This window comes from Vicia villosa, unplaced genomic scaffold (genome assembly GCF_029867415.1).
Source record: "Vicia villosa cultivar HV-30 ecotype Madison, WI unplaced genomic scaffold, Vvil1.0 ctg.003259F_1_1, whole genome shotgun sequence".
In the NCBI taxonomy this organism is placed as follows: Eukaryota; Viridiplantae; Streptophyta; class Magnoliopsida; order Fabales; family Fabaceae; genus Vicia; species Vicia villosa.
In genome coordinates, this window is record NW_026706155.1 from 76,348 (window position 1) to 103,179 (window position 26,832).

Sequence of the window (26,832 nt, forward strand, 5' to 3'; positions counted from 1 at the left end):
TCAAATTAGGGTTTCTTAGGAGAAAGTCAACCCAACTTTGACTGGGCATAACTTTCACATGGAACATCAAAAATTCCCCACTCAAAGCCTATTTTGAAGGAAATTGGATTACCTACAACTTTGTCTCTCACAAGCCAGGGCTAGAAATGATTCATTTGAGAGATACAGTGCAAAAGATTACAGGTCCTTTTCTGGGATCCTCCAAAAGCAATATTTTGTCAAAGAGGATATGATCAAGATAAAAGCTTCAAATGAGGAATATGTTCCAAAGTGGCTTGTAGAGGACCTCCTGAGGTTTCTAAAAAGTATTAGAACTCCCTCATAGCTTAAAAATTGAAGGAGATATGCTTGATCAAAGTTAGGTGATTTTGAAGGACCAAATGTGAAAAAGGAGGGTTCAAATTAAGGAATTTTGCAAATGGGCCTATGGTTTTCTTATGCAAACTTGGTCCACAGGTTATTAACATGCCCAAAATAAGGTGCCACGAAATTTAAATATATTATTTAATTTTTTAAACATTTATTTCATAAAAAAATTGATTTTTATGATTTAAATAAGTAAGAAAATTAAATATTTTGTTAGAAAATATATTTTGTTGATTTCCAATCAATGTTAATCACAAAATATATTATTAATTTCGTGGTAATTAGATTAAGGAAAAATAAAATCAAATCTTGGCCAAAAAGAGAAACTTGTGATTCAAGAAACAAAACAAATTTCCAAAGATTGCAAGAATGGATTTGAAAGGCTTTGGGCTTGGTTCTTTGACCTAATTTGGTTCTCTATAAGTATGCAAGACAGAACAAAGGATTAGGGGGACGAAAATTCAGAGAGAGGCACACTTGCAAGAACAAAAAAAAACACCAAAGAACTCAAAATCGTTTTCGAAGAATTCGTGAATGTCAACAAGAATTAAAGGTTTCACAAGCTTCTTCAGGTGATTTGGAACGTGTCTGGATATTAGCATAGCATCAACAACCCCAGAATTGTCTCTGGTTTATCAAAGTAAGTCATTCTGAAACTTGGATCGAGTAGGGCAATACATGCGTTCTCATAATGTTTTGATTGTATATTTTGATTTATCTTATTGTTATGAACATTTCTGGTTGATTCTATTTGAGTTTGCGTGCTTCAATCGTGGTTCTCCATTAGAGGCCGTTTTCGAGTTTTAGGGTTTTTGAATTGGGGGTTTCCATTAGGGGTAAAATTAGAATAAAATAGAGGCTGATTTAGGTTCGTATAAAGGAGACGGAGAGATATGATAGGTCGCGCCATGTTTATATGTTGGGATGTCCAAATCGCTATTTTCCAGGTTTCTTTAGCTGCGAATGGTTTTGTAGCAAAAGCGTAGCAAATGTGTTCAGGAATTCAGGTAGGTTTGGAGAAGATGACGACGTGTCACAGCGACACTGGTGAGTTCAAATTTGGGCGCGCGTTTCAGTGGGGTCGTTGCGTTCTGAATGTATTGTGTGGTGTGTGTACCTTAAACAGAGTTGTGTGTTGGTTGAGTTGGTGAGTGCGCGCGTGGATGACCCAAGGGTCCAGGGTTCGATCCCTGGCCCTTACTATTATTTTTCTAAATTTCTGATCTTGATCCTGTGCACTACCATGCCAGCAGAACATCATGTGTCTTCAGATCTAAGCCCTTAGATCTCCTCCCAGCTTAGATCTAGCGTCCCTGATCCTATGTCTATATTATGAACCTTACTAACAACCACACCTAATCATAACCTTAATAAAACTAAATAAATTTTAATTATTTTGTTTTATTTTAATTAAAATACTTATTTTTAATATATATTATTTGTATTATAATTATTTCTTTAATAAAATAAATACATAATGATTATATTAAAAATTTTCAATTTGTTATTCGTGCCGATTAAATCGATTGATCGCTATGGTTAACAATGATTTTAATTAAAATACTATTTAATTAAGATAAAATCCAAACTATATTCGATTAAATGGTTGCAATCATCTTATTGATTGTGATGATTAATCTTGCCTTGTTCTAAATTTAATTTGTTATTATTTGTAATCGTGTTAATCGATTATGAGGGGTAACAATACAAAAATAAAATTTACAAAACATAATAAAACACATTAAGTCATTATTAGTGATAATCGAATCAATCGGTTTGAATTGGTAATGGTGCGAAACCCCTAATCTCTTAACTATGGTGATCAAACCTATTGATCATTGCGGTTAATTGTGCCAAATCAGGGTTGTACGCCCAAAACCTTAAAACACTCAAAATACACTAAACCACATTGCTACGGATTTTTATCCCTGCAAACATTGCGATGTTCACAACTACGATAAGGTAATTCAAAATACCTTCGAACATTCGCATTTCAAAACAAATTCAAACCATTCAAAACTCTAACTCTAAGGCGTATTATCCTGCCCCCGAACTACGTTGACTCTGATTCTCCCTAAGGAGATACGTAGGCACTTGGCAACAAGGCGAGTCCCCCTCTTCCAAACTCTAATCATGTTCATATAATTAGCCTTTCAACTCTATTAACTGTCTGTCATCTTTCTTTATGTTAGCCATAAACCTTCATCTTTGCAATGTTAGCGTTTAGGAAAGGGTTGAGGGTGCCTAACACCTTCCCTCGACCTGAATATAGTATCTTACCCTGAATCTCATAACTGCGTAGGGTTTCCTATTCGCCCTTCAGAATAGGTGGCGACTCTCTGAGCTATAATTTTTAGGCAGGTTGCTACACTTCTCATCCACCCAATTGCAAGTTGGATTCTTTTATGAGTTATCAAATTGGCAGTTGGAGATATTTGTTGATGATTTACCATTTTCACAAAAATCCTCATTTTGTAATGATTACTTTTTCACATGCAAGTGAACTATGTATTTAGTATTCCCTTGAAATGATTCGAAAATATTCTACTTGATCTCGGTTGATGATAATGCATAAACATGTGCTAAATTGAAGAAGAACTTGTGAAAAATTGGTGAAATGCGAAACTAGTTATGCTTGAAACTTATTTTATGAAGCTTTATTCAAAAATTCATAACTTCTTGCTCAAGTAAAATCAAAGAGTGTTCTAGGACTTTTTGGAAAACTTGGATGATGTACTTCAACTTTCATGTTCATGGTTTGGATTTATTCATCTTGTATCATCATGAAAAGTGGACTTGAAGTTGGTAAGAAATTTGGTTAAAAATGACTTAGAAATTTTTTCTCTCTTCTTGTATCATCATGAAAAGTGGACTTGAAGTGAACTTTCATGTTCATGGTTTGGATTTATTCATCTTGTATCATCATGAAAAGTGGACTTGAAGTTGGTAAAAAATTTGGTTAAAAATGACTTGGAAAATTTGGTTGAAAAGTGGACTTGAAGTTGGTAAATATTTGGTTAAAAATGGTTAAAAATGACTTGAATATGATAATACAAGATTATTTTCTCTCTTCTCTTTCTCTCGTTTTTCTCTCATTCATCTCTATTGTTTTGGTTAATTTAATTTCAATGACAAGGAATATTTTAATCATTATTGTTTTTCCACAAAAAATTCAATCAATTTTTAAAATAATTTAGTTTGTTTGCGTTCTAGATCACTTTTGGTACCATATGTACTTTCTCTTTTGATATCGTATGCAACAATTTCTTCTTCTTTTATTTTAACAACATTCAAAAACCTTGAATATAGAAACCAAAAGAATATATAATCTGTAAAAAATTATGTACATTTTTCTTAAAAGACAATATTTATTTTTCCAATTCTCAAATAAATAATAAAATAAACTTTTACGATTACACATATGTCAAAACCCTTATTTAACGCATAAAAAAAATCATATTCAAACAATATAAAATTATTTAAAAATAAATAAATTGAATAAAACTAAACAAACAAAAATTAATTATTCATCTCTTAAAAAAATTATTCAAATACATTCTAATCAAACTCGTACAATACCTTAGTTTTTTTTAATGTAGTACTTACTAATATGAATTATTTCTTTTCAAAGTAGTATTTGCTCCATTTTTGCATTTAGGATTCAAAAGTACCAAGTCACCTACATTTAGATATAGTGAACAATTGGTTTTGAATTTTTACTTGAGTCATTGCACCAAACATATAGTTTTAATCAAATAATATTATAATTTACCTAGAAATCACACAACTTTGTAGACAAGTTCATCTTGGTATACTTCATTTGACATCAAGACCTTGAGGTCTGCATTTGTTACTCTCTATATAAGAACATAAAATAATAAAGTCAGATAGTAAGAAGAAAGCCATCTAATAATCATAGTGAATGCAATATATTTTTATTACACTCATATATAAACACAACAAGCATTATATTAAGTTTGTTGACTAATCAATTATGTAGGTAAGTTTAATTAAACTCTTATAAGTAAGTTACTTTGAAAGTTTTATTAAGTAGATATTTATAAATTATTTTGAAGAATATTTCAATGTTAAAAATAACTCATTAAAATGAATTGGGTTTTATAAATTATTTATAAATTCCTTCAAAATTATTTATTCTTATAACTATATTTATATTATATTCATAAGAAAAACATAATTAATTATTTACCTTTTTTGTCCCAGCAAATAATTTGAATTTTGCAAACAGAATCTCAAGTTCATCGTCCTTTAGTATATAACCTTGCTGAAATAACATATAATAAGTCATGAAACATAAGTAACAAATATGTAATATATCTTTATTTCTTATCAATGAAATGATGATTACCTCTTCAAGTCTTTTTTTCAAAGCTTGGCGTCCACTGATATAATTAGGGTAAAATAGTTAATAAAATAGAGAAAATAAGTCATAAATTAAGCGAGAAATTACTAATTAAGTAAACTATTTTTTAACTATAAGCAAAATAAAAAAAATAATATCGGACTATAAGAGTACATGCTCTAACTCATCCAACCCAAAGTCTCATGAAAAGGATCATAAGACGAGTTTAAGTAGAGTATAAGTACATGCTCTAACTCATCCAACCCAAAGCCTCACACCCTTTGATAAAGCCCTGTGTTTGAGGAGTATAAGTAGAGTATGATTCTCTTATTTTTCTATCTGTATGTTGCTATAGTTGCCACAATCGCATCTCTGTGCTGCTTAATGGAATCCACAGTTAATGGAACTTGTTGCTGTGTTGTGGTTATAGCGGTCACCATTTTGGCCACAATCACAGCGAGAATGAAGTGTTGAAAAATCAAAATATAGTTTCCACTCATAACTTTTTTTTATTATGTTTATCCATTTGGAGATAGCAATTATCAGAACTTACTCATTTAAGATATTTTAGGGGTTGGTTGTCCGCATGACCCGTTTTATTATTGTTATTGTTGCTTCTTTCTCATATTAAAGGATTAGAAAAAGTGTTGTTCATGAGTATTTTTTTTATTTTATAAAGAAGAACAGCTAATGCATGGTCGTCACTCGTCTCTTTGCAAATAAATATTGTATTTCACATCACAATAGATTTTATAGCTAATGATTTTGATAGAAAAGTTTTTAATCCAACTGTATAATAAGTTTTTACCACTGGAAGTCTAGTTTCTATGTGAACCACATTCAAATTGTAGCACCATATGTCTCATCAAAGGCATTAGTGAGGAGTTATTATTAAAATTATATGTAGCTTTTATCATCATCAACAAAGAACAAAAGATGTCAAATTAATTCATCAAGAATCAAGCCTGAATATTTGGAAACATCATCATTCTCTAGGAGGAAACATTGTTGGACCCTTACAAAGGAAACCTTGCCATCTTATTTGAATATTGTTGTTGGACCTTCATTGAAGGACCCTTGTTGTCTTATCAAGCATAATATTGTTGGACCTTCACTAAAGGATCTTTACTGCCTTATAGACATATTATTGTTGAATCTTCACTAAAGGATCTTTGTCATATTATAAAGCATATTATTGTTGGACCTTAATTGAAGGATCCTTGTTCCCTTATCAAACATATTATTGTTGGACCTTCACTAAATGATCCTTTTCTCCTCATCAAGCATATTATTGTCGGACCTTCACAAAAGTAACATTGCATCCTTATCAGACATATTACTGGTAAACCTTTACAGAAGGATCCTTGCCACCTTATAAGGTATATTATGGTTAGACCTTCATTCAAGGATTCTTGCCCTTATCAGTCATATTATTGTTATACCTTCACTGAAATATGTGTTTGCATCTTCAATAGACTGCATATGATGTTTTAATTATGGTGGTTTTGATGATGACCTTGATGTTTAGTGGAATCATGTTGCTTGATCAATGTGGTCCCTTCACGAATACCAAATAAAAATCTTATATTTTGGTCATGGTGGTTTATATGATGGCTCTCATGTTTGGTGGAATCATGTTGCTTTTCCCACTATCTCTGATGATAACGCCCATCCTGAAGTTATATCAAACCTCATTAGAGAGAAGATTTAGGGTCCCACGGAAGTGCTGAAGTCAAACATAATGTACCAAGAAACTTGAAGCTTCAAAGTTGAGAAAGAGTGGAAGTGTGAAAGCTTGCATGTTCGATTGTGCACTTAGCATATTGTCTAAGTGACCAGAGTATTATAAATGTGTTAGAGTAACTCATAAGATACTAAGACAAATCTCACACATTTACCAAATGTTTTTGAGTACCCTCTTATTTTGTTAAAATCACCAGAAAATGTTTTACGCAATTATCTAGTTGGTTACTAGCTTAAAGAATCCTTTATGAGTGTAGTTTACACTAGATAATTAATTATCATATTTAGGTTAGTCGATAATTTCTTTTTTAATGACTCATAATAGATTATTATGGCTTATAATTGATTAATTATGGCGCTATTTAAAAACCTTCCATATTTGAATTGCATAATCGGTTATATGATGTGCATAATCGATTATGAACATTTTAAAGCCCATGAATTGTTTCCATTTTGAGCCACACTTTCTTTAACAAATAGGGGGTTTCCCATCATTTCAAGTAACACCGGATATCGGATTCTTATCATCAATTTCTTATTCTTACCTATCTCTATTTTATTCTCTTTCACTAAAAGTTTCCTTAATGCTTGTTTGAGTGAAATATACTTATGAGGTTTTTGTTGTACTGGTGTTCAATTATTTTATCAAGAGTGTGACACTCATGGTTTAAAGGATCACCCTGTTAAAATGTCACACCTGATTGTACAAAGGTTTTTAGACATAACCTGGTAAAAGATCAAATATATTATTTTTATTAGAATTCTCAAGAAGAATTTCTTAAGGAGAGGAGTGTTAACCCACATTTTGAGAGTTAATACATGCTTTTACATTTGTAGTATTTAGTAGTAATAGCCTTTTTATTTATTTTTTATTGAATTTTAAATGTTTTTAGATGAGTTAGGTTGGAGCACAATAGGTGCTCACTTTTGGTGTTTTAATGTGTTTTTGCTTGTTTCAAGGTTAATTCGGTCGAGCTGAGACAAGACTTCTGTCTTCTGTAACGAGGAGCACAAGCTAAAGGAAAAGGAAAGACTTAGAGAAAAGGAGAAATTTTGTTGTGCTGAAAAAGAGGGAGAAAACCATTCATATTCAAAGCATAAGAAGGAAGCACTACAAGACAAAATTATGAGAAGCTGTCACACTATTGTTGTTGCTAACACACTACTACTGCTGCTGCAATTATGCCACGGTGTCATGATGTCTCCTATGTGCATTGTACTATCATAGTACAACACAAAGGAATATGCTTTATTCTCTAGGCTTAAGTTAATGGATCATTGTAAATGCCCAATATAAAAGAGAGACATTATGCAGCTGGAAATCCTTTATAAATAGAGCTACAATGCAATAAAGAAGGAGGTTCTGGAACTTGGAAAATTCAGCAGAATTGTAATTAAGGAGGAGCCAGCGTTCCAGTCGAGGAGAGGCGTGACGGAAGACGTCACTTGATGATTAACAACTTGCAAGTGATTAAAGCATCACACTTTGATTTATCATTTCTATCTGTTTGCTTAGCAATGTTTAGCTTAAGATCTCTCTGTGTTGTTCTTATTTTTCTCATTATGAGCTAAAACTTTTATAGTTGAGGAACGTGAAATTAATATTAAGTTATTTTAAGTGATATGGTGTGTCGTTAAGTGACTTGTTTTATTATATTTTAAATTGTTACAAGTCTATTTCTTTTTTTGGCCAACGTAGGAGTAGATTACATCTTGTTGTTGAAGAGAGGTCATACAACATGTGGTTTCCTTAATAAAAATGGTTGAATGGGTAGGATAGATATATTCACTTGCCTAGCTTGCTTAGATAAAAGGAGCTGCTACCATTGAGGATTTTAGAATACAAGTAAACCCATATTAGGGTTACAAGTGAGGCTTCGAGATTTGTTCCCTTGCTCTTTATATGCATGTTTTGATGTTGTAGAGATACACCACTTGACCACTCTCACCTCACATGTCACGACACTTCTCATCATCACACATATTCACTTCTAAAATAATAATGGATCATAGTTCAACTCAATCACTCTAAATATATTTCCACTCTCAACTTTGCATTATTCTAAGATCTGTTTTACTTGAACACTGAGCTTGACAACAACATTAGTATTTATCTCTTTGCTCATGTTTAATTTACAACTTCTTGTATGAAAATCATCATGCTTAATACAATCTCTGTGGGATCAATACTCTTTCTTATCACTTGCTACTAATTTGACCGTGTATACTTGCACGTACATAAACTAACCCCTTAAATTGTATTAGAGTTGCCAGGGATTGTTTCATTAAGATTTTGATTTTTCATTGAAGTTTGTTAAATTTAAATTTGAGTATTTGACATTTTATGTCTTTTAGTGACACGAAAGGTGTGCAAGAGTGCTATATACATGTTAATTTCTCCATAATGAAGGTCACTCAAACCACTATTCTGGCTGTTCAACTGGCTGAAATACACAACATGTTGAATTCCTTTATGATGCCGCCTGTCGTGAGAGTTCCTGCACCACTGATTGTCATGACATATGGCGCTGATTTTGCTTGTGGAGGATGGATAAATCACCCTAGTTCTGCTCATAATGCAATTGTGGTAATTAATGGAACCTACCAGCTAGAATCTATTTTAATAACTTTCATGCAAGAAACAAAGTTACAATTTCAAGCTCAAAGTGAGAGTATAAAAAATTTAGAGATTCAAATTGTTCAAATTTTTACTACTCTAAGCTCATGGGAGTATGAAGATCTAAAGCCCTTTGATATATCAGATGAGGACACTCCAGAAGCTAAAATATTCAACCCATATTGTCACACAAATTGTTGATTTATCAAATCCAAATATGCAAAAGGTGAAGTATTTTGTCACGTCACCTGCAGCTGTAGAGACAACATCTTACGATCCAGAATATGGGGCATCAAGAATTTTTGTTCGAGAAATACCATCTCCACCATTCTCTCAAAGGATAAGGAAAACCATGGAAGGTCAACTGTTTGAGAAGATTATGTTCATGAAGAAAGAAGAACTCGAGGAGGATGGTGACATAAGAAGTCCTCCACCCAAAGCCACCCGATGAAATTTGGTTGAAAAAGTATGAAACACTGGAGATAACCCCTGACATGACACCTACACAAAAGATTCCACTTTTGTCAGTTCTAAAGATTTCAGTATACTGTGTTTTGAGGAATAATTATGGAAAGGCCTTTGTGTCCTCCCCAAAACTAAACAAAAAGAAATTGAAATAAAAGGATGCTGGTGTCCATGAGGTGACCTCTTTCATGCCTCCTGAGGTTGAATAAAGTTGGATGAAGAAAGTAGAGAAAGTGTTGAAGAATAGAAAAAAGTCCAAAAAATATGGAATGAGGAAAACCAGCAGCTTGTAGCCTGACAGGTATTTCACACTTGACCTACAAACCATTTCATGATTAATTTTAATTTTATATTCATAGTTATTGTCTTGTTCTGTCGTGCCATAACCCGTCAGGTTAACTGTCTTGTTTCTAGTTTGCTTTTAGTTGTTAGTTTATTATTTGTTGTTCTGTTGGTTGTTTCCAACTTGTTTGCTTTTGTTTTTGTTGGCTTCTTAGAACCCTGGATTAATGAAATTCATGCATGTTTCTTTTAAGTTTAATTATGTTTTGGTAGTTGTTTTTATGGAATAAAAAGAATAAAATATATGAATAACTTGATTTAACATCCCCTTAGGACAAACAACCTTAGAAGATTTAGAAGGAATTATGTTGGGACTTTAACAGTTTCTGGAAACAAAGTCTTGAGGAGGATCTATTGCACTAATCTTTTGTTACTGTTAACCCCTGTCCTAGCTCTAGTAGTCTGGAAAGTAGGCAGCCTCTTAACAAGTTTGAGTTATTTTTTAGTATGAAAAAAGAGATCAAATTGAAAGGTTTAATGAGGGGAGGTTAGCACTGATGTTTTAAGACTTAGTACAATGGACACACTGCATATGCCTAATTAATAAACACACCAATGCGTGTAAATGAAATAAAGCTAAAGTTCACTTCATCAAGAAATAATAAGTTCTTGTGCCCATGTCTTGAGGAAAATTTCCTGTGCCTGAAACGGGAGGAACAATAGTTGTCTTCACCATTAGTAACAGATTGGACTCATTACAAGTGAGATCCTGTCACGTTAAAAGGTAGAACAACTACAATTAATCTAATTATTAATAAATGCATGTGTGACTCCTAAGTATAAAGTAACAAAAACATATAGTCAAACACCCCTTGCTGAAACAGGAAAATCGAACTCTTAGAACATAGGATGAGATAATCAAAGTTGAATTTAGGCTGGATAACTTTTATGACAGGGCGTGTTGGTGATCCAAAGAGCACACACACAATTAAGATTGAGCCTCAGGACTGAGTTATGCCTATTTTTTAGACAATTCCTTTGAGAAGATTTTTGAATTTGAAAAGGTTGGTTCTGAAGAAAAAGGGTTGTTGTAAAAAAGAAGTTCTCTATGTCATTTCTTGTCGCATCACCTAAGGACACATAATGATTCAAGTTTGGGGGTGCGTTAACCCACATTTTATGAGTTAATACATGCTTTTACATTTGAAGTATTTAGTAGTAATAGCCTTTTTATTTATTGTTTTATTGCATTTAAGATGTTTTTATATCAATTAGGTTGGATCACAATAGGTTGATCACAATAGGTACTCCCTTTTGGTATTTTAATGTGTTTTTGCTGGTTTTAAGGTTAACTCGGTTTAGCTGACACAAGACTATTGTCGTTTGTAACGAGGAGCACAAGCTGAAGGAAAAAGAAGGACTTAGAGAAAAGGGAAAATCAATAACACAAAGGAATATGCTTTATTCTTTGGGATTAAGTTAATGAATCATTGTAAATGCCCAAGAAAAAAGAGAGACATTATGCAGCTGGAAATCCTTTATAATTAGAGTTACAATGCAATGAAGAAAGAGGTTCTAAAACTTAGAAAGTTTTGCATAACTGAAATTAAGGAGGAGCCAACGTTCCAGTAGAGGAGAGGCGTGATGGAAGACGTCACTTGCTAATTAACAAATTGCAAATGATTGAAGTGTCACACTTAGGTTTATCATTTCTATCTTCTTGCTTAGGAATGTTTAGCTTAAGATCTCTCTGTGTTGTTCTTATTTTGCTCATTATAAGCTAAACCTTTTATAGTTGAGCAATGTGAAATTAATTTTAATTTGTTTTAAGTGATATGGTGTGTTGTTAAGTAACTTGTTTTATTATATGTTAACCTGTTATAAGTCTATTTCTTTGTGTAGCCAACTTAGGAGTAGATTACAGCTTGTTTTTGAATAGAGGTCCTACAACAAGCGGTTTCCTTAATAAAAATGGTTGAATGATTAGGATAGAGATATTCACTTGCCTAGCTTGCTTAGATATAAGGAGCTGCTACCATTGAGGATTTTATAATACAAATAGACGCATACTAGCGTTACAAGCGAGGCTTCAAGATTTGTTCCCTTTCCCTTTATATTGATGTTGTAGAGATACACCACTTGACCACTCTCACCTCACATGTCACGACACTGCTCATCATCACACATATTCACTTCTAAAATAATAATGGATCATAGTTCAACTCAATCACTCTTGATATATTTCCACTCTCAATTTTGCGTTATTCTAAGATCTGTTTTACTTGAACATTGAACTTGACAACACCATTATTATTTTTCTTATTGCTCATAATTACTTTACAACTTCTTGTATGAAAATCATTATGTTTAATACAATCTCGATGGGATCGATACTCTTTCTTATCACTTGCTACTAAGTTGATCATGTATACTTGCACGTATATAAAGTAGCCCATCAAGGAGTGTGCCAAGAGATCATATAAACATCTATAAATCCTAGTGCAATCTCTATAAACTCTCTCTTTGTCTCTCTACTTTATTTTAATTACTTTCCTTTAAATTTTATCCTTCCATTTTTGCTGCTTTTATCTCATTTTTTTTAACTCTACTAACACAAGATGTTGTTTTAAGTAAAAAGTTGTAAATTAATCACAAAGTTTCAATATCACAGTTCAACATCCCTCCCGTCTTGTGCTTGGAGTCACTTGATTAACATATCCAAACTGACTGACTTAGTGCTTTATGACTGCGAGGTACAGTATTTTTTATATTAATTATGTAGAACAAGTCAACCTTTATATGAGGTCGTCACCAACTTCTCTTGTGATGAAGGGAGACTAGTTCAACTTGTCATACCCTAAAATTTACCCTCTGCTATGCATCTTTAATGGCTCAAGGTTCAAAGGCTTATTCAAGTCACTCTCTCCTAATCAAAGATCTTCAAAACTAGGGTCTGCATTTTATCAAATAAATTTGAATTTTTAAGGTCTCAAATGGATCTCAAGGTATCTCATATGTCTAAAAGCCCCTCCATGTCAAAAGTCAAGCTTCTATTCCAATGATTGCTCACTCAATGGCTCAGATGATTAATAATCGACTATGTTGATCTAAAAGTCAACTATAGTCAAAATACAGTCAAACTTCAAGATTTATGGTCAACATCAAGTACGTGAGGTTATATCCATCATTTGATCAAAGGTTGATCATGATCCACTAATAAAAACTCAGAAATGAACAAATTCAAAAGGTTCAAATTAGGGTTTTTATAGGAAAAGTCAACTCAACTTTGACTGGTCATAACTTTCACATGGAGTATCAAAAATTTCCCAACCAAAGCCTATTCTGAAGGAAATTGGATTCTCCACAATTTTGTCTCTCACATGCCAAGGCCAGAAATGCTTAATTTGGGAGATATGGTGCAAAAGATTATAGGTCCTCCAAAAAGGTCAACAAAAACACCTTTTGGGTCAAAGCTCATAACTTGAGTATGGAAGCTCCAATTGAGATGAAACTAAAAGGGTCATTTAGAGGACTCTTTAAGCTTTCCAAAAAGTCCAAGAACACCTCAAAATGATAAAAATTGATCAAAATACAAGCTGCACAAGTTGGGTAAAATTCATGAAATGTTTGAAACCCTAATTGACTATTTGCACACCTTTGAGTATTGGGCCTCTAAAATTGAGTTATCCACGTGATATAAAGTTTATTGAAAGCCCATAAAAAATTTTCCAATTATTTTGTGATTTAATTTAATTTAATTTTGGATTTAGTCATTTAAATACAAAAATAAATAAATAAAATCATCATTTAAAGTTGGAAAATCATATGATTAATTGTTTAGATCCAAATTGGTCCCAAATTGATCATTGAATCCACACTACACGTGAGAAAATAGCATGAAGATAGAATTGGCCATATTTGGAAATATTTTATGAAGAAATCAATCAAATCTCTTCCAAATTTCTCTCTTGCCAATCAAGCCATTTAGTAGCCCTAAATAACTCTCATATATATAGTAAACATGTGGCAGCCACAAGGGGAGGACGAAATTTAGAGGAAAAAGCTAGGGTTTAAAGATGCAAGAATTCAAGTGGCTAGGGCAAACAAATATTAGTGGTAGCAGTGATCATTCGTGAATTCCAAAGGTTTCATCATCATCTCAGGGACACCAGGAGTGATCTTCAATCCTTGAGGAAGACCAGAGCACACCAGATCAGCTCGTGCCAACATACACTCTCTTTGGTAAAAAAGTATCTTTTTCAAACTCATCATACAAGTAATATGAATCGAATTTACGTTCACTAACATGTTCATAATAGCGTTTAGGACAATTCTGAGCTTTCTTTGTAGAATTTACGCGAGGGAATACAAGGGTGCCATTGTTAGGGCACGAGTTTGCTATCACGTCGTATTTGCCTCTACAGTGTGTTTCAGGAAAGAACGAGGGCACCATTGGATTCAGAGGGACCTTTTCAGTGGATCTGGGCAAGATTTAAGTTCATTTAACGTCATTCATGACAGGTATAAGATCACGAAATTGAGGGAGATGAACCTACGGATAAATCCGCAGGAAAATCCATGGAAGAAGCCGCAGGTATTTTCGTAAGTCTGGAGGAAGAAGATGATGACGAGGCTTTGGACTTGTTGACCATGCATTCATTGGCCAGTTTGCGCAAGCCGTCTCTCTCTCTCCAAATGTTACTGGACAGTCAACGTTCAATAGATCTCTCTCCTCTCCTCATTCGCCCTTCAGTCAGCAGTGGGCCCCAGCGCCAGATTTGTTTGGCTGTTCCATTTATCCATACATCTTCATATTTATTTTATTTAAGTTGATTTATTTATGACTAATCATTCTGGTTCGGATGGCAAGTGCAGCAAGGCTTTGTATTGGAGAGAGGGGGTTCGAACCCCTGCTGTGCCAACTTAATTTTTACAAAGGTTTTCTTCAAGATCCAGCGTGGCATGCCCTTCACGACCCCACAGTGCACCTTCAACTTCATACCATCAGATCACACCAATGCCCAGATCTGACGCAAGAGGATTGAAGGCATACCATGCTCCCTCAATAAACCATCACACAGAATCACACCAGGTTCTATCTTTCTATTTTTTTGGTATTTTATTTATTTTTGTTATATTGTTTATGTAATTATATTTGGTTTTTAATCATTTTTATTATATACATAATTTACTTTTAAAATTATATTAATAGTATAATTAGGATTTAGAATTATTTTCCCGACTATTTAGATTATTCGATTTATTTTATTTTAATCTTTAGTCATAAAAACCACAACAACCTAGAAGAGTTTATAACGCATTAGGATTTGCCCAATCCCATTGGCCGCTTAGCCCAAGCATTAGGATTAGGGTTTTCTAACCAACTTAGCTTTTAGCCAAACAATCTTAGAATTTTATTCGCTTCGATTAAATTAATTGATCGCGGTGGGTAATAATCGAATTGTTTAAATTGATTAAATTCAAATCATATAATTAATTTCTATTTGGTTAAACGGTTTCAACTATCTTATTAGTTGCGATGATTAACCTTTCTTTTTTTCTCATTCTAATTCGTTGTTCTTTTTAATCGAATCAATTGATTACGAGGGGTAATGATACAAATTAATTCATAAAATTACTAAAAAAATACCATTATTCGTTATTAGTGATAATCAAATTAATTGATTAAAATTGGTAATGATCTAATTAATAATCTTTTAACTATGGTGATCGAACCTACCGATCATTGCGGTTAATAGTACAAATTAAAAACAGGGTTGTACGCCCAAACCTTAAAATACTTCCCGACACCTTTTCAAAACTACGGATTATCAAAACTATGATAGGTAACTCAAAATACCTCCAAAACCATCTCAAATCAAATTACAACTCTAAGGGCGTACAACCCTTCCCGAACTACGTAGACTCTGATCCTCCATAACGAGGTACGTAGGCACTTGGCAACAAGGCGAGTCCCCCTCTTCCAAACTCTAATCATGTTCAAATAATTAGCCTTTAACTCTTATTACTCTCTGTCACCTTTCTTTATAAGCCTTGCCATAGACCTTTATCTTTGAGATGTTAGCCTTTAGGAAAGGGTTGAGGGTGCCTAACACCTTCCCTCGACCTGAATATAGTATCTTACCCTGATCTCTTAACTGCGTAGGTTTCCTATTCGCCTTGGTAGAATAGGTGGCGACTCTAATCTTTAATTTTTAGGGCAGGTTGCTACACGACTCACTCACATAATCCAGTCAAAATCCTTGAATTATGGCTGAATCCTTGGAATAGGAACAAACTCCTTCCTTTACTCTAGAAACGGCCCGAAGCACCAATAAATATATCCAACCTAGATTTGGAGAGAAAATTCACTATTTTCATATAATTAGCTTAAATACCCTCTCGCGATAACACACTTGAGCAAAATCTTCATCTCTATCTCTCTCTCTCACACACACGTGTGTGTGTGTGTGTATATATATATATATATATATATATATATATATATATATATATATATATATATATATATATATAAAGCTCAAGTATTCTGTTAGATAATAGATTTTACATTTAGACTTGAAAAAAGAATATATTATAAGCTCGTGTATTTTGTTTGATTTTTCAGCTATATATTTTGTTGGATTTTATTAATCACATTTTTTGTCTTGATTTTTGTGAGATTAAAACCTATTAAACTATTTTAAATTCTTACAAAGTTCACATAAACATAAATAATGTTTAATTAAAATAAAAGCAAATGACATACCTAAGTTTCCCTAGTACAATACTAGTTTCAGTTGATCTTTCAAGACCAATATCTTCAGGAGATATTATTTGATATGTGCCTTTATGTTTTAACATCCCATCCTATAAAGCATAAAATTTCATATGTGTCTTTAGGTGTTAATTGAAAACATAATATGAAAAGTAACTTTGTGTTCTTTTTCACAAGTATTATAAGTATTGATATCACAAACCTGATGAATGCCACTCTCATGAAGAAAAGCATTAGCACCAACAAGAGCCTTGTGGGGCTGTAAAAACATTCCGGAGTACTCTTCCACCTAATTACATTTATTATGAAATTTGAAGTGAAAAAATGAAATTCATTGAGAGAAAATAAAAATAAAAAAAACGCAAGAATTTTAAATATGTAACCTTTTTGCTTGCGCTTAATATTTGTCTTGTATTAATTCCTGTATGTAGACCATATAAGATATCATTACCTCTGCACTTTAGGGCCATAACAACCTTGAATGTACAAAGAAAAACAAAGAAAATTGTGATAAAGTAGTAAATTGATTAATAACTTAAAAATGATAGGTAATTAAATATTGATATTCATTTATTTTAATGTGGTGTTGGGCTAATCAGCTTTTATTTGTGAGACATTTATTATTTGTGATCTATAAACTATAATTTATAGAGGATACCACAACAAAAAATAAAGAGTGGTCTATAATTTATAAATTTATTAATCATAAAGCTATAATACACTAATAGATCATCGAATAGTAAATATAGTCGAATGTCTTTTTAAGTCAGCTTAGTTGTTAGTTGTACAGAAATATCAGATACAAGGACGCATATTTAAATCCATGACATTCCACTTTTTCACCTTTAAAAGGTGAATTCTAGTCACTAGACTACTTAACTAAAAAAATAAAAGTATAGCTTACTTATGTCATTAGTAAGATTTATGATGATCTTATATTATAAGTAACAAACTAGCCTACAGGAGGCAATTGATCAACATTACAGTCACTCCTAATAACATCATTCATGAAATCTGGGCATTCTACAAACAAACTTATGTTACTCGACATGGTTGCATCGAATTTTTCCAGACGGTCTGTTAGGTACTTGGTTTGGGCCTAAGCCTAACAAACGTGTCAAAGAGATAAATGAATTATATTTGTTGATGTGGCTAGTTGGTTAAAGGATAATGATAGTTATATAAATGATAGAGATAAAAAGGGAGAGGACATTGAGAGTTACCAATGATAGAAACCCAAATTCAAGAGAAAAATAAATTATATTATTAATGGAAAACACTAACTATTACAGAAGATAGACCCCTACAATCTCAGAGCAAAGCTCCTCAAAGAAGAGACAATTATCTCTCCTCCCAAACCATTACGGTTCCTAATTGGATAACTCTCAATGTCCTCTCCCTTACTATCCCTATCCTTTATATAACTATCATTCCCCTCTAACCAACTAGTCACATAAAAAAATATAATTCATTCCTCTATTTGACACATTTTTTGGGCTTAGGCACAAACCAAGTACCTAACATGGTCTGCACACATGTTAGCTTCGCGATGAATTTAACGCGCCATTCAGAGATGTTCTTCAAGCACTCTTTCACTTTATTCGACATGCTTATTCCTTTCCATTTTCTATTGTTCTTATTCTGATCTTTACTTTATCATATCTACACTGTTGGACCATACAGACACCTTCCAAAACACCCCACATCTCACCATTGTAAACATTACAGATGCCTATATTATTGGCATACTCTTCTAGCCAGCCACCTTTCTCATTATGAACAATACCTTCACACCCAATTGTCTCATTCTTTTGCACGGCTCCATTTGTATTTAACGTAATTCATCCTTCTTAATTGGGTTTCCATCGTATTCTTACTTTGCGTATAGGTTGATGCACCACGGGATTTCGCAGTAACATGGCATGATTATAACTCTTAGCTTTTGTCAGAACTTCCCGAGCCAAGTGATCACGTAGCACGAACTCTTGGTTGTGATTTCTCATGTTACACCATTGCCAAAGGAGATAGCACCCTATTGCCTATACTACCTTCTAGTGAGTGTTCTCCTTCCCCAAGTTATTTCTCATTTAATATTCATCCAGTATTCAAAAGTAGCATTAAAAAAAGGGCTCTCTTGTCTCGATGCAACAACCCAATCCAAGTTTGATTTGCCGTATTGCAATCTCACATAACATGGAGATTAGTTTCCTCCTTACTTGTACAATCTTCACAAAAAGGATTACTAAGCTTAAGCTTGCTTAAGTAGTTATTTGTTTTAATGTTTTTGTGATGCATCATCCACACCGGGACATGAATCCTTTATGGACTTCTAATCTTCAAAATCCTTCTCCATTCTTTCTCTATCAGCTCATTTCTTTCTTCTGTAATGTTGCTATATGCACTAGAAATGGTGAATTTCCCAGTTGTGATTCCTCTCCAAATACACATATTTTCCCTTGTGCAATCCTTCTCAGGCGGCTCTAAAGCTTGAATATGATCCACTACTTCTGCTGGCACATCTTCTAGATGAAGCTCCACTTCCAATCTCCATTAATTTAAACAAGGTTAATTAAGCGAGTGCTCTGAATTTCCAGAAGTACATTAATAAGCCTTTATAACCTTTAAGCCATTTTCCATCTAACAATCTTCCCAAAAGTCAATTCTTCTACCATCACCAATCTATCACCTGAAAAAAGCATAGGCCAAGTTTTAACTATCTGTTTCCATAAGCTAGCGTCAGAATTTTTGTTTTCCATACTATTCTTGCGTCTAGTTAGCCTGCTATACTTCATCCTTAACACCTCGCACAAAAAAACTGTAGCACCTCTTTCTATCTTCCAAACCATCTTTGCAATACACGCCTCATTCATTTTGATGAGGTTTTAAAGCCCTAGACCTCCATGTTTCTTTGCAATACAATTTCATAATAATTTAGCTAAGGTGTTCTAGCTGTTTTAGTTACACTTAAATGGAGAACTTAATTGAACTTTGGACAACAATGTGTTCCTTTAAAACACGTATGGATTACCTCGTATAAGCTAATCCAATGAGATTGCAACAGTATTAGTAAAACTAAGAGGGTGATTGAATGAATTAAGGGATTCAAGTTGCATGAGAATGGTATGCGTGAACTCAAGAATGAATGTTTTTCTTATCCATCTAGTGGGAACCCTTATTTATACCTATGTACTATTGAACTTAAGCCTTCATGAAGCAACTCTTGGAGACCCCAATAATGTTAACAATCGTAACTTTCGGCGTCCTCTTTAAGAAGCATAACGCTTTGTGTAACGGTTCAAGTGTCCATTCGTATTCGTAACTGTCGCATCCGACTAGGGATAGCCGACGACCGAGGTGGTGATTTGATGCTCCCTCCGACTTTGTTAATGCACCGAGTAAGGAAGATTCTCAGACTTACTCGGATGAATACTATAAGCCGGATTCCTTGCTACAACCACTTATCTCAGTCTTCCGAGCTCCTATATCGCCCTAAGTATTTTTGATGTGTACACATATTTAAGATAAAGAAAGAAAAAAAGACTATTAAATATTCAAGTTTAATTTTAAATAATATTATTAGTTGACATTTTTTATTATTATTTGGTTAGGCTTTTAATATTTGTATTTTTTTCTTTTTGATTATTAATTAGTGATATTAATAAAACTATAGTAGTAGAATGTCAATTTAAAGATATTCAATAAATAACAAATCTATTCTATTTAGTTAGTTATTTAATTAATTAATTTTTTTTATAAAATTAATTATAACTCTAAAAATTAATACTGTCGCTCTCAATTTTTATAAAATATTTCAACTTTGTTCCTTCATTTTATCCTTACTAGATAAACACCAATAATATTTTACTCTTATTCTTATTTTCAAAGTAGGGATGTTTGGATTGAATTATCATGCAACGGGTGGCAACAAAAAATCTGATATTGGACTGTGTTGATTAGGCTCTTACTCACATAAAATTGTGAGACATTAAATAGAAGCACTAATATTAAAAAATAAAATTTTTTAAATAAGAGTAAAAAGGTGTTTTAAAAATAAATATATTTAAGAATTGTTACCTTTTTATATAAATTAATATGGCCAAACAAATATCCAAAAACATCTCTTATAATAAATTGTATTAAACACATGATACAATTTTTTATAGTATGTTAATCAAAATATTGTCTTTTTAAATTAATTTACTAAAAATAAAACTAAAATATATACAACTTCTGTAAAGATATTATTATTATTATTATTATTATTATTATTATTATTATTATTATTATTATTATTATTATTATTATTATTATTATATTTTAAGAAAATGAATTTTTGAAATATTAAATAAATTAAATTTATGGTTTATAAATTAAAAATATTATTTTAATATTTTATAACATAAATATAGATTATTGAAAATTAAATCACAATCGAAATCATAATTTTTTTCAAAAAAATTAAAATGAAATTAATATGAATAAATACATATAGTAAAAGGATAAAAAATTTAAAATGAAATTTTAAGAATAATTATGTAAGTTAATATTTTATTTTAAAAAATAATTTTAAAATATATGTAACATTCTAAAAATAATTAAAAAAAAAACCAAAACATATTGTCTTAACTCACCTCTTCTAATGAAGCGTTACCGGCCCTTTCACCAATCCCATTGATTGTTACTTCTAATTGTCGAGCACCTGCACGTGCACCCTGAAAGAAGAAAATGAATAGAGAAAATATGTATTATAGTTTCTGGTATTTTATGTTTACTAAGAACAAATTGAATGGAGAGTTATGATTATATGGTAATTATTTACCAAATTGATTATCCAGCACAATTAATTATTACTCCCTCCATCTCCCAATAGGATCGGAGGAGAGGAGGAAGATAGCGTGATTTGATTGGGATACTATTTGTTCGAGTAATAAGAATGGAGGGTTAGGCGTCAGAAAGTTAAGGGAGTTTAATGAGACGTTATTAGGGAAATGGATTTGGAGGATGTTGGTAGAGAAGACATCTTTGTGGTATCGTGTGTTAGCATTCCGATATGGTGATAATGGGGGGCGGTTGAATATAGGGGCAGCGGGGGGATCGGTGTGGTGGCGGAGTGTAAACACAACTCGTCAAGGGTTGGGTTCGAATGTTCCTGGGTGGGTGGCTGAGAATATTCAGCGTGTTGTTAGTAATGGTGAGAATACCTTGTTCTGGAGGGATCCTTGGTTAGAGGGAGGGGTGTTGGAGGATAGATTTAGGAGGCTTTTTGACTTGTCGGAATATAAGGAAGCAACGGTAGCTCAAATGTTTAATTTAGGGTGGGGGATGGGGGCAGGCAAGGAGTTGGCGGAGACGGTTGTTTTCTTGAGAGGAAGAGTTGTTGGGGGATTGCATACGGGAGGTGGGGACAATGGTTTTGCGAGAGGCGGTGGAGGATTCGTGGGTCTGGCGGCTTCATTCTTCACATTGTTATAATGTTAGCAGTGTTTATCACTTGTTAACGATGACAGGGGATGTTCAGCTGTTCCGTGGTTCTCAGGTTTGGTGGTCGAAAGTGGTGCCCCTAAAGGTAAATATTTTTATTTGGCGGTTAATTTGTAATAGATTACCGACAAAGGATAATTTGATGCGGCGTAATATTTTAACGGAGGAGAATCAAACTTGTTCTAATGGTTGTATAGAGACTGAGGATAGGGATCATCTTTTTGTCCGGTGTCCGCATTTAAGTATTGTTTGGCCGATCCTAGCAGGGTGGCTTGGTTTTGTGTCGGTCTTTCAGGGCCAATGGAGGGACCATCATGACTATTCTGTGGCTTTGGCGGGGGAGGATAAGGAGTATCGTATTGTCTTGCATGTCATTCGGATAGCAGTTGTGTGAGAAATTTGGAAAGCACGTAATCAACGGATCTTTCAGATTTCGCGTTTGTAGGTGATGACAATTGTTGAAAAGGTTAAGCTTCAATCGTACTGGTGGTTGAAATCTTATTTTATGGGTTTTACGGTTGATTATCATCTTTGGATGCTTAATCCATTGCAATGTATTTCGAATAATATATGCTAGTCTATGTTTAGGTGTTGTGTTGTTCGGTGTTGTCTGTTATTTTTTCGGGGTTAGTTTTAGATTGGAGTTTTACCGTGTTGTAGTCTTCTAAGGTCGTCTTGTACTTGAAGGATCTTTTGTTAGTAATGAATTTTTAGCTTCTTCAAAAAAAAAAATCTCACAATAGGTGTCTTTGAGATTTTCACACTTTTTAAGAAAATAATTAATTATGTTGATTTCAATAATAAAATGAGTTTTATTTACTAAAATAACCCTATTAATAATAGATAGTGGAGTACTTAAATGAATTAAAATACAATAAATAAGGGTAAGTTAGTGGTAATAAATATTACTTTGGTATTCTAAATGGACAAATAATTTGACACAAATAAAAATAGGAAAGAGGACACTTATTGTGAGACGGAGGGAGTAGCATCTAATAGAAGGAGTAGAAGTGTTTGAGGTAGGGGTCTAATCGGATTGTTTTGAATTAATTTTTGGTTAAAAAAAGTTTGAACGTACTGATGATATCTTTTTCAGTTTGGTTTGGTTTGATTTTTAATATCTTTTAAAAATGAAATCGAACCAAATTAAATAGCTTGATTCGGTTTGGTTTGATTTGGTTGAACGGTTTATAATGCTTTTATTTAAACATTATATAATTTATATTTATATATGTATTCTCCATTATTGTGTTTTTGGTATATTTTATATTATTTTATTTTTAAATAATTTTTTTTATATAATATATTTAATGCTTTATTTTTTCAAACAAATTACAAGTTGTTTTTAATTCATATGAATTAGTGACATGATTTTTATTTGCATCCTAAATATAAAAGTTGGCAACTGACATTACAAAGTTAGGAAGAAATTTGAAAGCATATCAAATAAAACACAATTATTAAAATAAAATATTTTAATCTACATAAATTAACATGTTTCACACCTCAAATACTAAGGTTGTACATGGTATGATTCGTGAGAAAAACTAAACTGAACCGAATCAAACTAAAGTAAAAATTTACTGAAACTGAACCAAACCATTTCAATTTACTAAGAACCGAACTAAACCAAAATTATTGGTTTAGTATATCGTTTCGAAATTGTACAGAAGCGTTAGAGGACAATTTTTTTCAAACCGTACCGTTTATCAAAGAACCGAACCGTTAAGCTATATTTCATTTTTTAATAAAAATTTAACTTGTTTTAAATATTTTTCATTTTCAGTTTTGGTTTGGTTCAGATTTAGTTTTAGTTACGGTTTAGTTCTCGAACTGTTTGTGCATAATGGTTTCGTTCACTATCCAAACAAAACGATTCAGTTATTTTAACTTCAGTTCGATTTGGTTTGGTGGTTTGGTTTAGTTCTTGGATTTTTTTGAACAGCTCTATCAAACACATGTCAATAAAATTTTGTAACAAGACTATAAAGAATTTCGTTGAAGAAGAAGATGAAAACTAACACAGAGAACTTGAACACGAAAAAGGTGATCATAACATATCAGAACAACGGTTCAGCGATCAACAATAGTGGCAACAAAGAGAGCAGTAGTTTAGCAAGAGAAAGTGTTTGTGACTTATTGTTTCTACTTTTAATGTTTGGAGTTTGGTTTTAATTATGTGTTTAGCTAAAAGAAAAGAAACATAAACAAAAGTGGAGAATAGTTGGACCAATATAAAAATTGGGCTTTATGATATAATGAAATAAAATATTTAGAATATAATTCATCAGTTTGACGGTTCTTAAAAATTTAAACCAATTACCGACCAAACCACTTTGATTTTCAATAGTTGGGTTCACTTTTGGAACCAAATAAAAAACAATCCATTTTTTATTTCAATTTGATTTGGTTTTGATTATTTCTTTAATTTGTTTTTTTTATCCACTTCCACCCCTAATTTGTTGGACATATTAGGTTGGTTTTGACTGAAAAATGTATTTGATCTATAAATTAAATTATTTATTGTTGAGTTAGTTTTGGATAATTAGATAGAAAAATTCAATCCAGTTTGATTCAATTTCACAAATTTAATTTTGATAAAATTTTGGATATTCAAAATATAAATTATAATTTTTTATTAATATTAATATTATAAAAATACTATAAAATAATAGGTTGAAATTATATATATATATATATATATATATATATATATATATATATATATATATATATATATATATATATATATATATATATATATATATATATAACACATATGCTATATTAATAACTTAAATTAAAAAATAAAAACTACCAATTATATTTAAACAAATAAAATTAAAAAAAATAAAAAATACCAATTATATTTAAACAAATAAAATTACTACAAAATAAAAACTATCAATAATATTTAAATAATAAAAAATAAATAATACTAAAACAAATTAATTATAACAAATAATAAATAAATAAATGTTAGAATATATAAATGCGGTTCTTTATTTTTAGATTGGTTTTGAAAAATTACTTATAAATCCGATTCAAATTGAGTGGTTTTCGTGAAGATCCAAAGACATTAAAAACAATTCAACCTTTCTTTGTTTTTTGATTTTTTTTATGATTCATGATTTATGGTTTTTTTTTTTTTTTGAAAAAGCTAAAATGCACAGTGCATTAAATTGAAAAAGAAACTAGAACAAAAAATGCTAGCTAAATAGAAACTGCACAGCAGTAAAAAAACCTGCTACACAAAACTTACAAAACTCACCTTCTAACAAAGCAGCCCCAAAGCAACTTAAAAAACTTAAAATTCCAATACTAGCAAGCTCCCTGTACAACAGAATAACATCCACCACAAGTGAACTTCAAGACTTGACCAGCATATAGAAAAATACATGCAACGCTATACAGAACGATACCATCTGCAGAAGAACAACAGCACCTGGCACTGCAGCGACAAACCAATACATAAACAAGACTAATTTTTTGACTGATTGGTGGTGTGACAGAGGGATTCTAAAAAATACCTTCAACAATTTGTTTCTGTTATCTTGCGATAAAAACTCGAAGGCTTCGGAGTGTAGAGTGGGGGAGGACGGAGAAAAAAGATGGGAGCTTAATTGGATTAGGGAATTAAATCAGAATGAGTGCAAAGATTTTAAAGTTTTGTATTTTGTTGAGTGCCTTAGAAGGTGTGGACACGACCGGATTTTATTTACATCTGGTAAATTTAAACACTCCTATAGAGTAGGACTCAAACTTTAGAGTTGAAAGGTGCACTAAGAAGTAAGAAATCCAAACATTCCCAACATATCAACCTTTAGGAGTTACATTTGTATGGTAAATTACCTCAATGGTGTTGGCAGTAGCAAGTCCAAGATCATTATGACAATGAGTTGCAATGATAACATTCTCAATTCCAGGAGTATTATCTTTTATATCAGCTATGAGATTTCCATATTCAAATGGCATTGCTATGCCTACAGTGTCAGCTATGACTAATGTTTGTGCCCCAGCTTTAATAACTTCTTCCAAAATTTGATAAAGGAATTCCTTCTCCGATCTAGTTTCAGTTTCACAAACACAGAGTTCATAAGAAAATAAACATACCAAAATATGCTAATTCTATGGTTTCCAATTACCCAAAAACAATCACAATAATCAAGTTATGTTGTGTAACCTGGCAGCATCTTCGGCGGTAAATGAGACATCACAACAACCTAAACTCCGTGCAAACTTCACCGTATCACGAGCGATCTTGAGTACCTGATTTTTGGTCTTTCTAAGTTTGTATTCCATGTGAATGGGACTAGTTGCTAGAAAAGTACAAATTCTTGGTCTTTTTGCATGTTTTACAGCCTCCCATGTAATGTTAACGTCCTTTTCATTGCACCTACACAGAGCACCTATAACAGGAACATAATCATCACTATCAACATAATTGCCAACATCTTCAGCTATCATTTTAACGGCGGTGAAGTCGTCATTTGAAGCAGAAGGGAATCCTGCCTCAATGACATCAACACGTAGCTTGGCTAGTAATCGAGCAATGTCGAGTTTCTCCTTGCAAGACATTGCGGCACCGGGGGATTGTTCGCCGTCGCGGAGGGTGGTGTCCAATATGCGAACATAGGTTGGTCTAGGAATTTGGTTTGGAATGTATAAAAGATTACCGATTGTTGCCATAGGAGATTTTTGAGTTATTGGAAAGTATACTCAATGAAATGGATAAGT

The 26,832-nt window shown here is 32.4% G+C and overlaps 1 protein-coding gene across 3 annotated transcripts; it reads right to left on the reverse strand.

Moving 5' to 3' along the window:
- Positions 1 to 3,927: 3,927 nt before the first annotated feature.
- On the reverse strand, positions 3,928 to 26,832 carry LOC131640664 (probable 2-isopropylmalate synthase). Of its 3 annotated transcripts, XM_058911046.1 has the most exons (10): positions 26,279 to 26,832; positions 25,948 to 26,161; positions 21,246 to 21,326; positions 16,998 to 17,090; positions 16,817 to 16,903; positions 16,606 to 16,706; positions 4,736 to 4,769; positions 4,577 to 4,651; positions 4,139 to 4,223; positions 3,928 to 4,045 (listed from the first exon to the last, which is right to left on the reverse strand). In XM_058911046.1, exons 1-9 carry the CDS (start codon positions 26,782 to 26,784, stop codon positions 4,146 to 4,148), a joined length of 1,269 nt encoding a protein of 422 aa, XP_058767029.1. In that variant the 5' UTR covers positions 26,785 to 26,832; the 3' UTR covers positions 3,928 to 4,045; positions 4,139 to 4,145. The 3 variants fall into 3 exon arrangements, with proteins under 3 accessions (XP_058767029.1, XP_058767028.1, XP_058767030.1); XM_058911045.1 differs by having other exon boundaries at positions 3,978 to 4,223; XM_058911047.1 differs by lacking the exons at positions 3,928 to 4,045; positions 4,139 to 4,223; positions 4,577 to 4,651; positions 4,736 to 4,769 and adding an exon at positions 9,799 to 10,605.

Coding starts and splice junctions, on each gene's coding strand:
- LOC131640664 (XM_058911046.1), bottom strand. CDS start 26,784: ATGGCAACAATCGGTAATCTTTTATACATTCCAAACCAAATTCCTAGA. Junction 21,327..25,947: donor CTACTGCCAACACCATTGAG/GTAATTTACCAT, acceptor TTCTTCTTTCAG/GGTGCACGTGCAGGTGCTCG. Junction 4,770..16,605: donor ATTGTACTAGGGAAACTTAG/GTATGTCATTTG, acceptor TAATTATATCAG/TGGACGCCAAGCTTTGAAAA.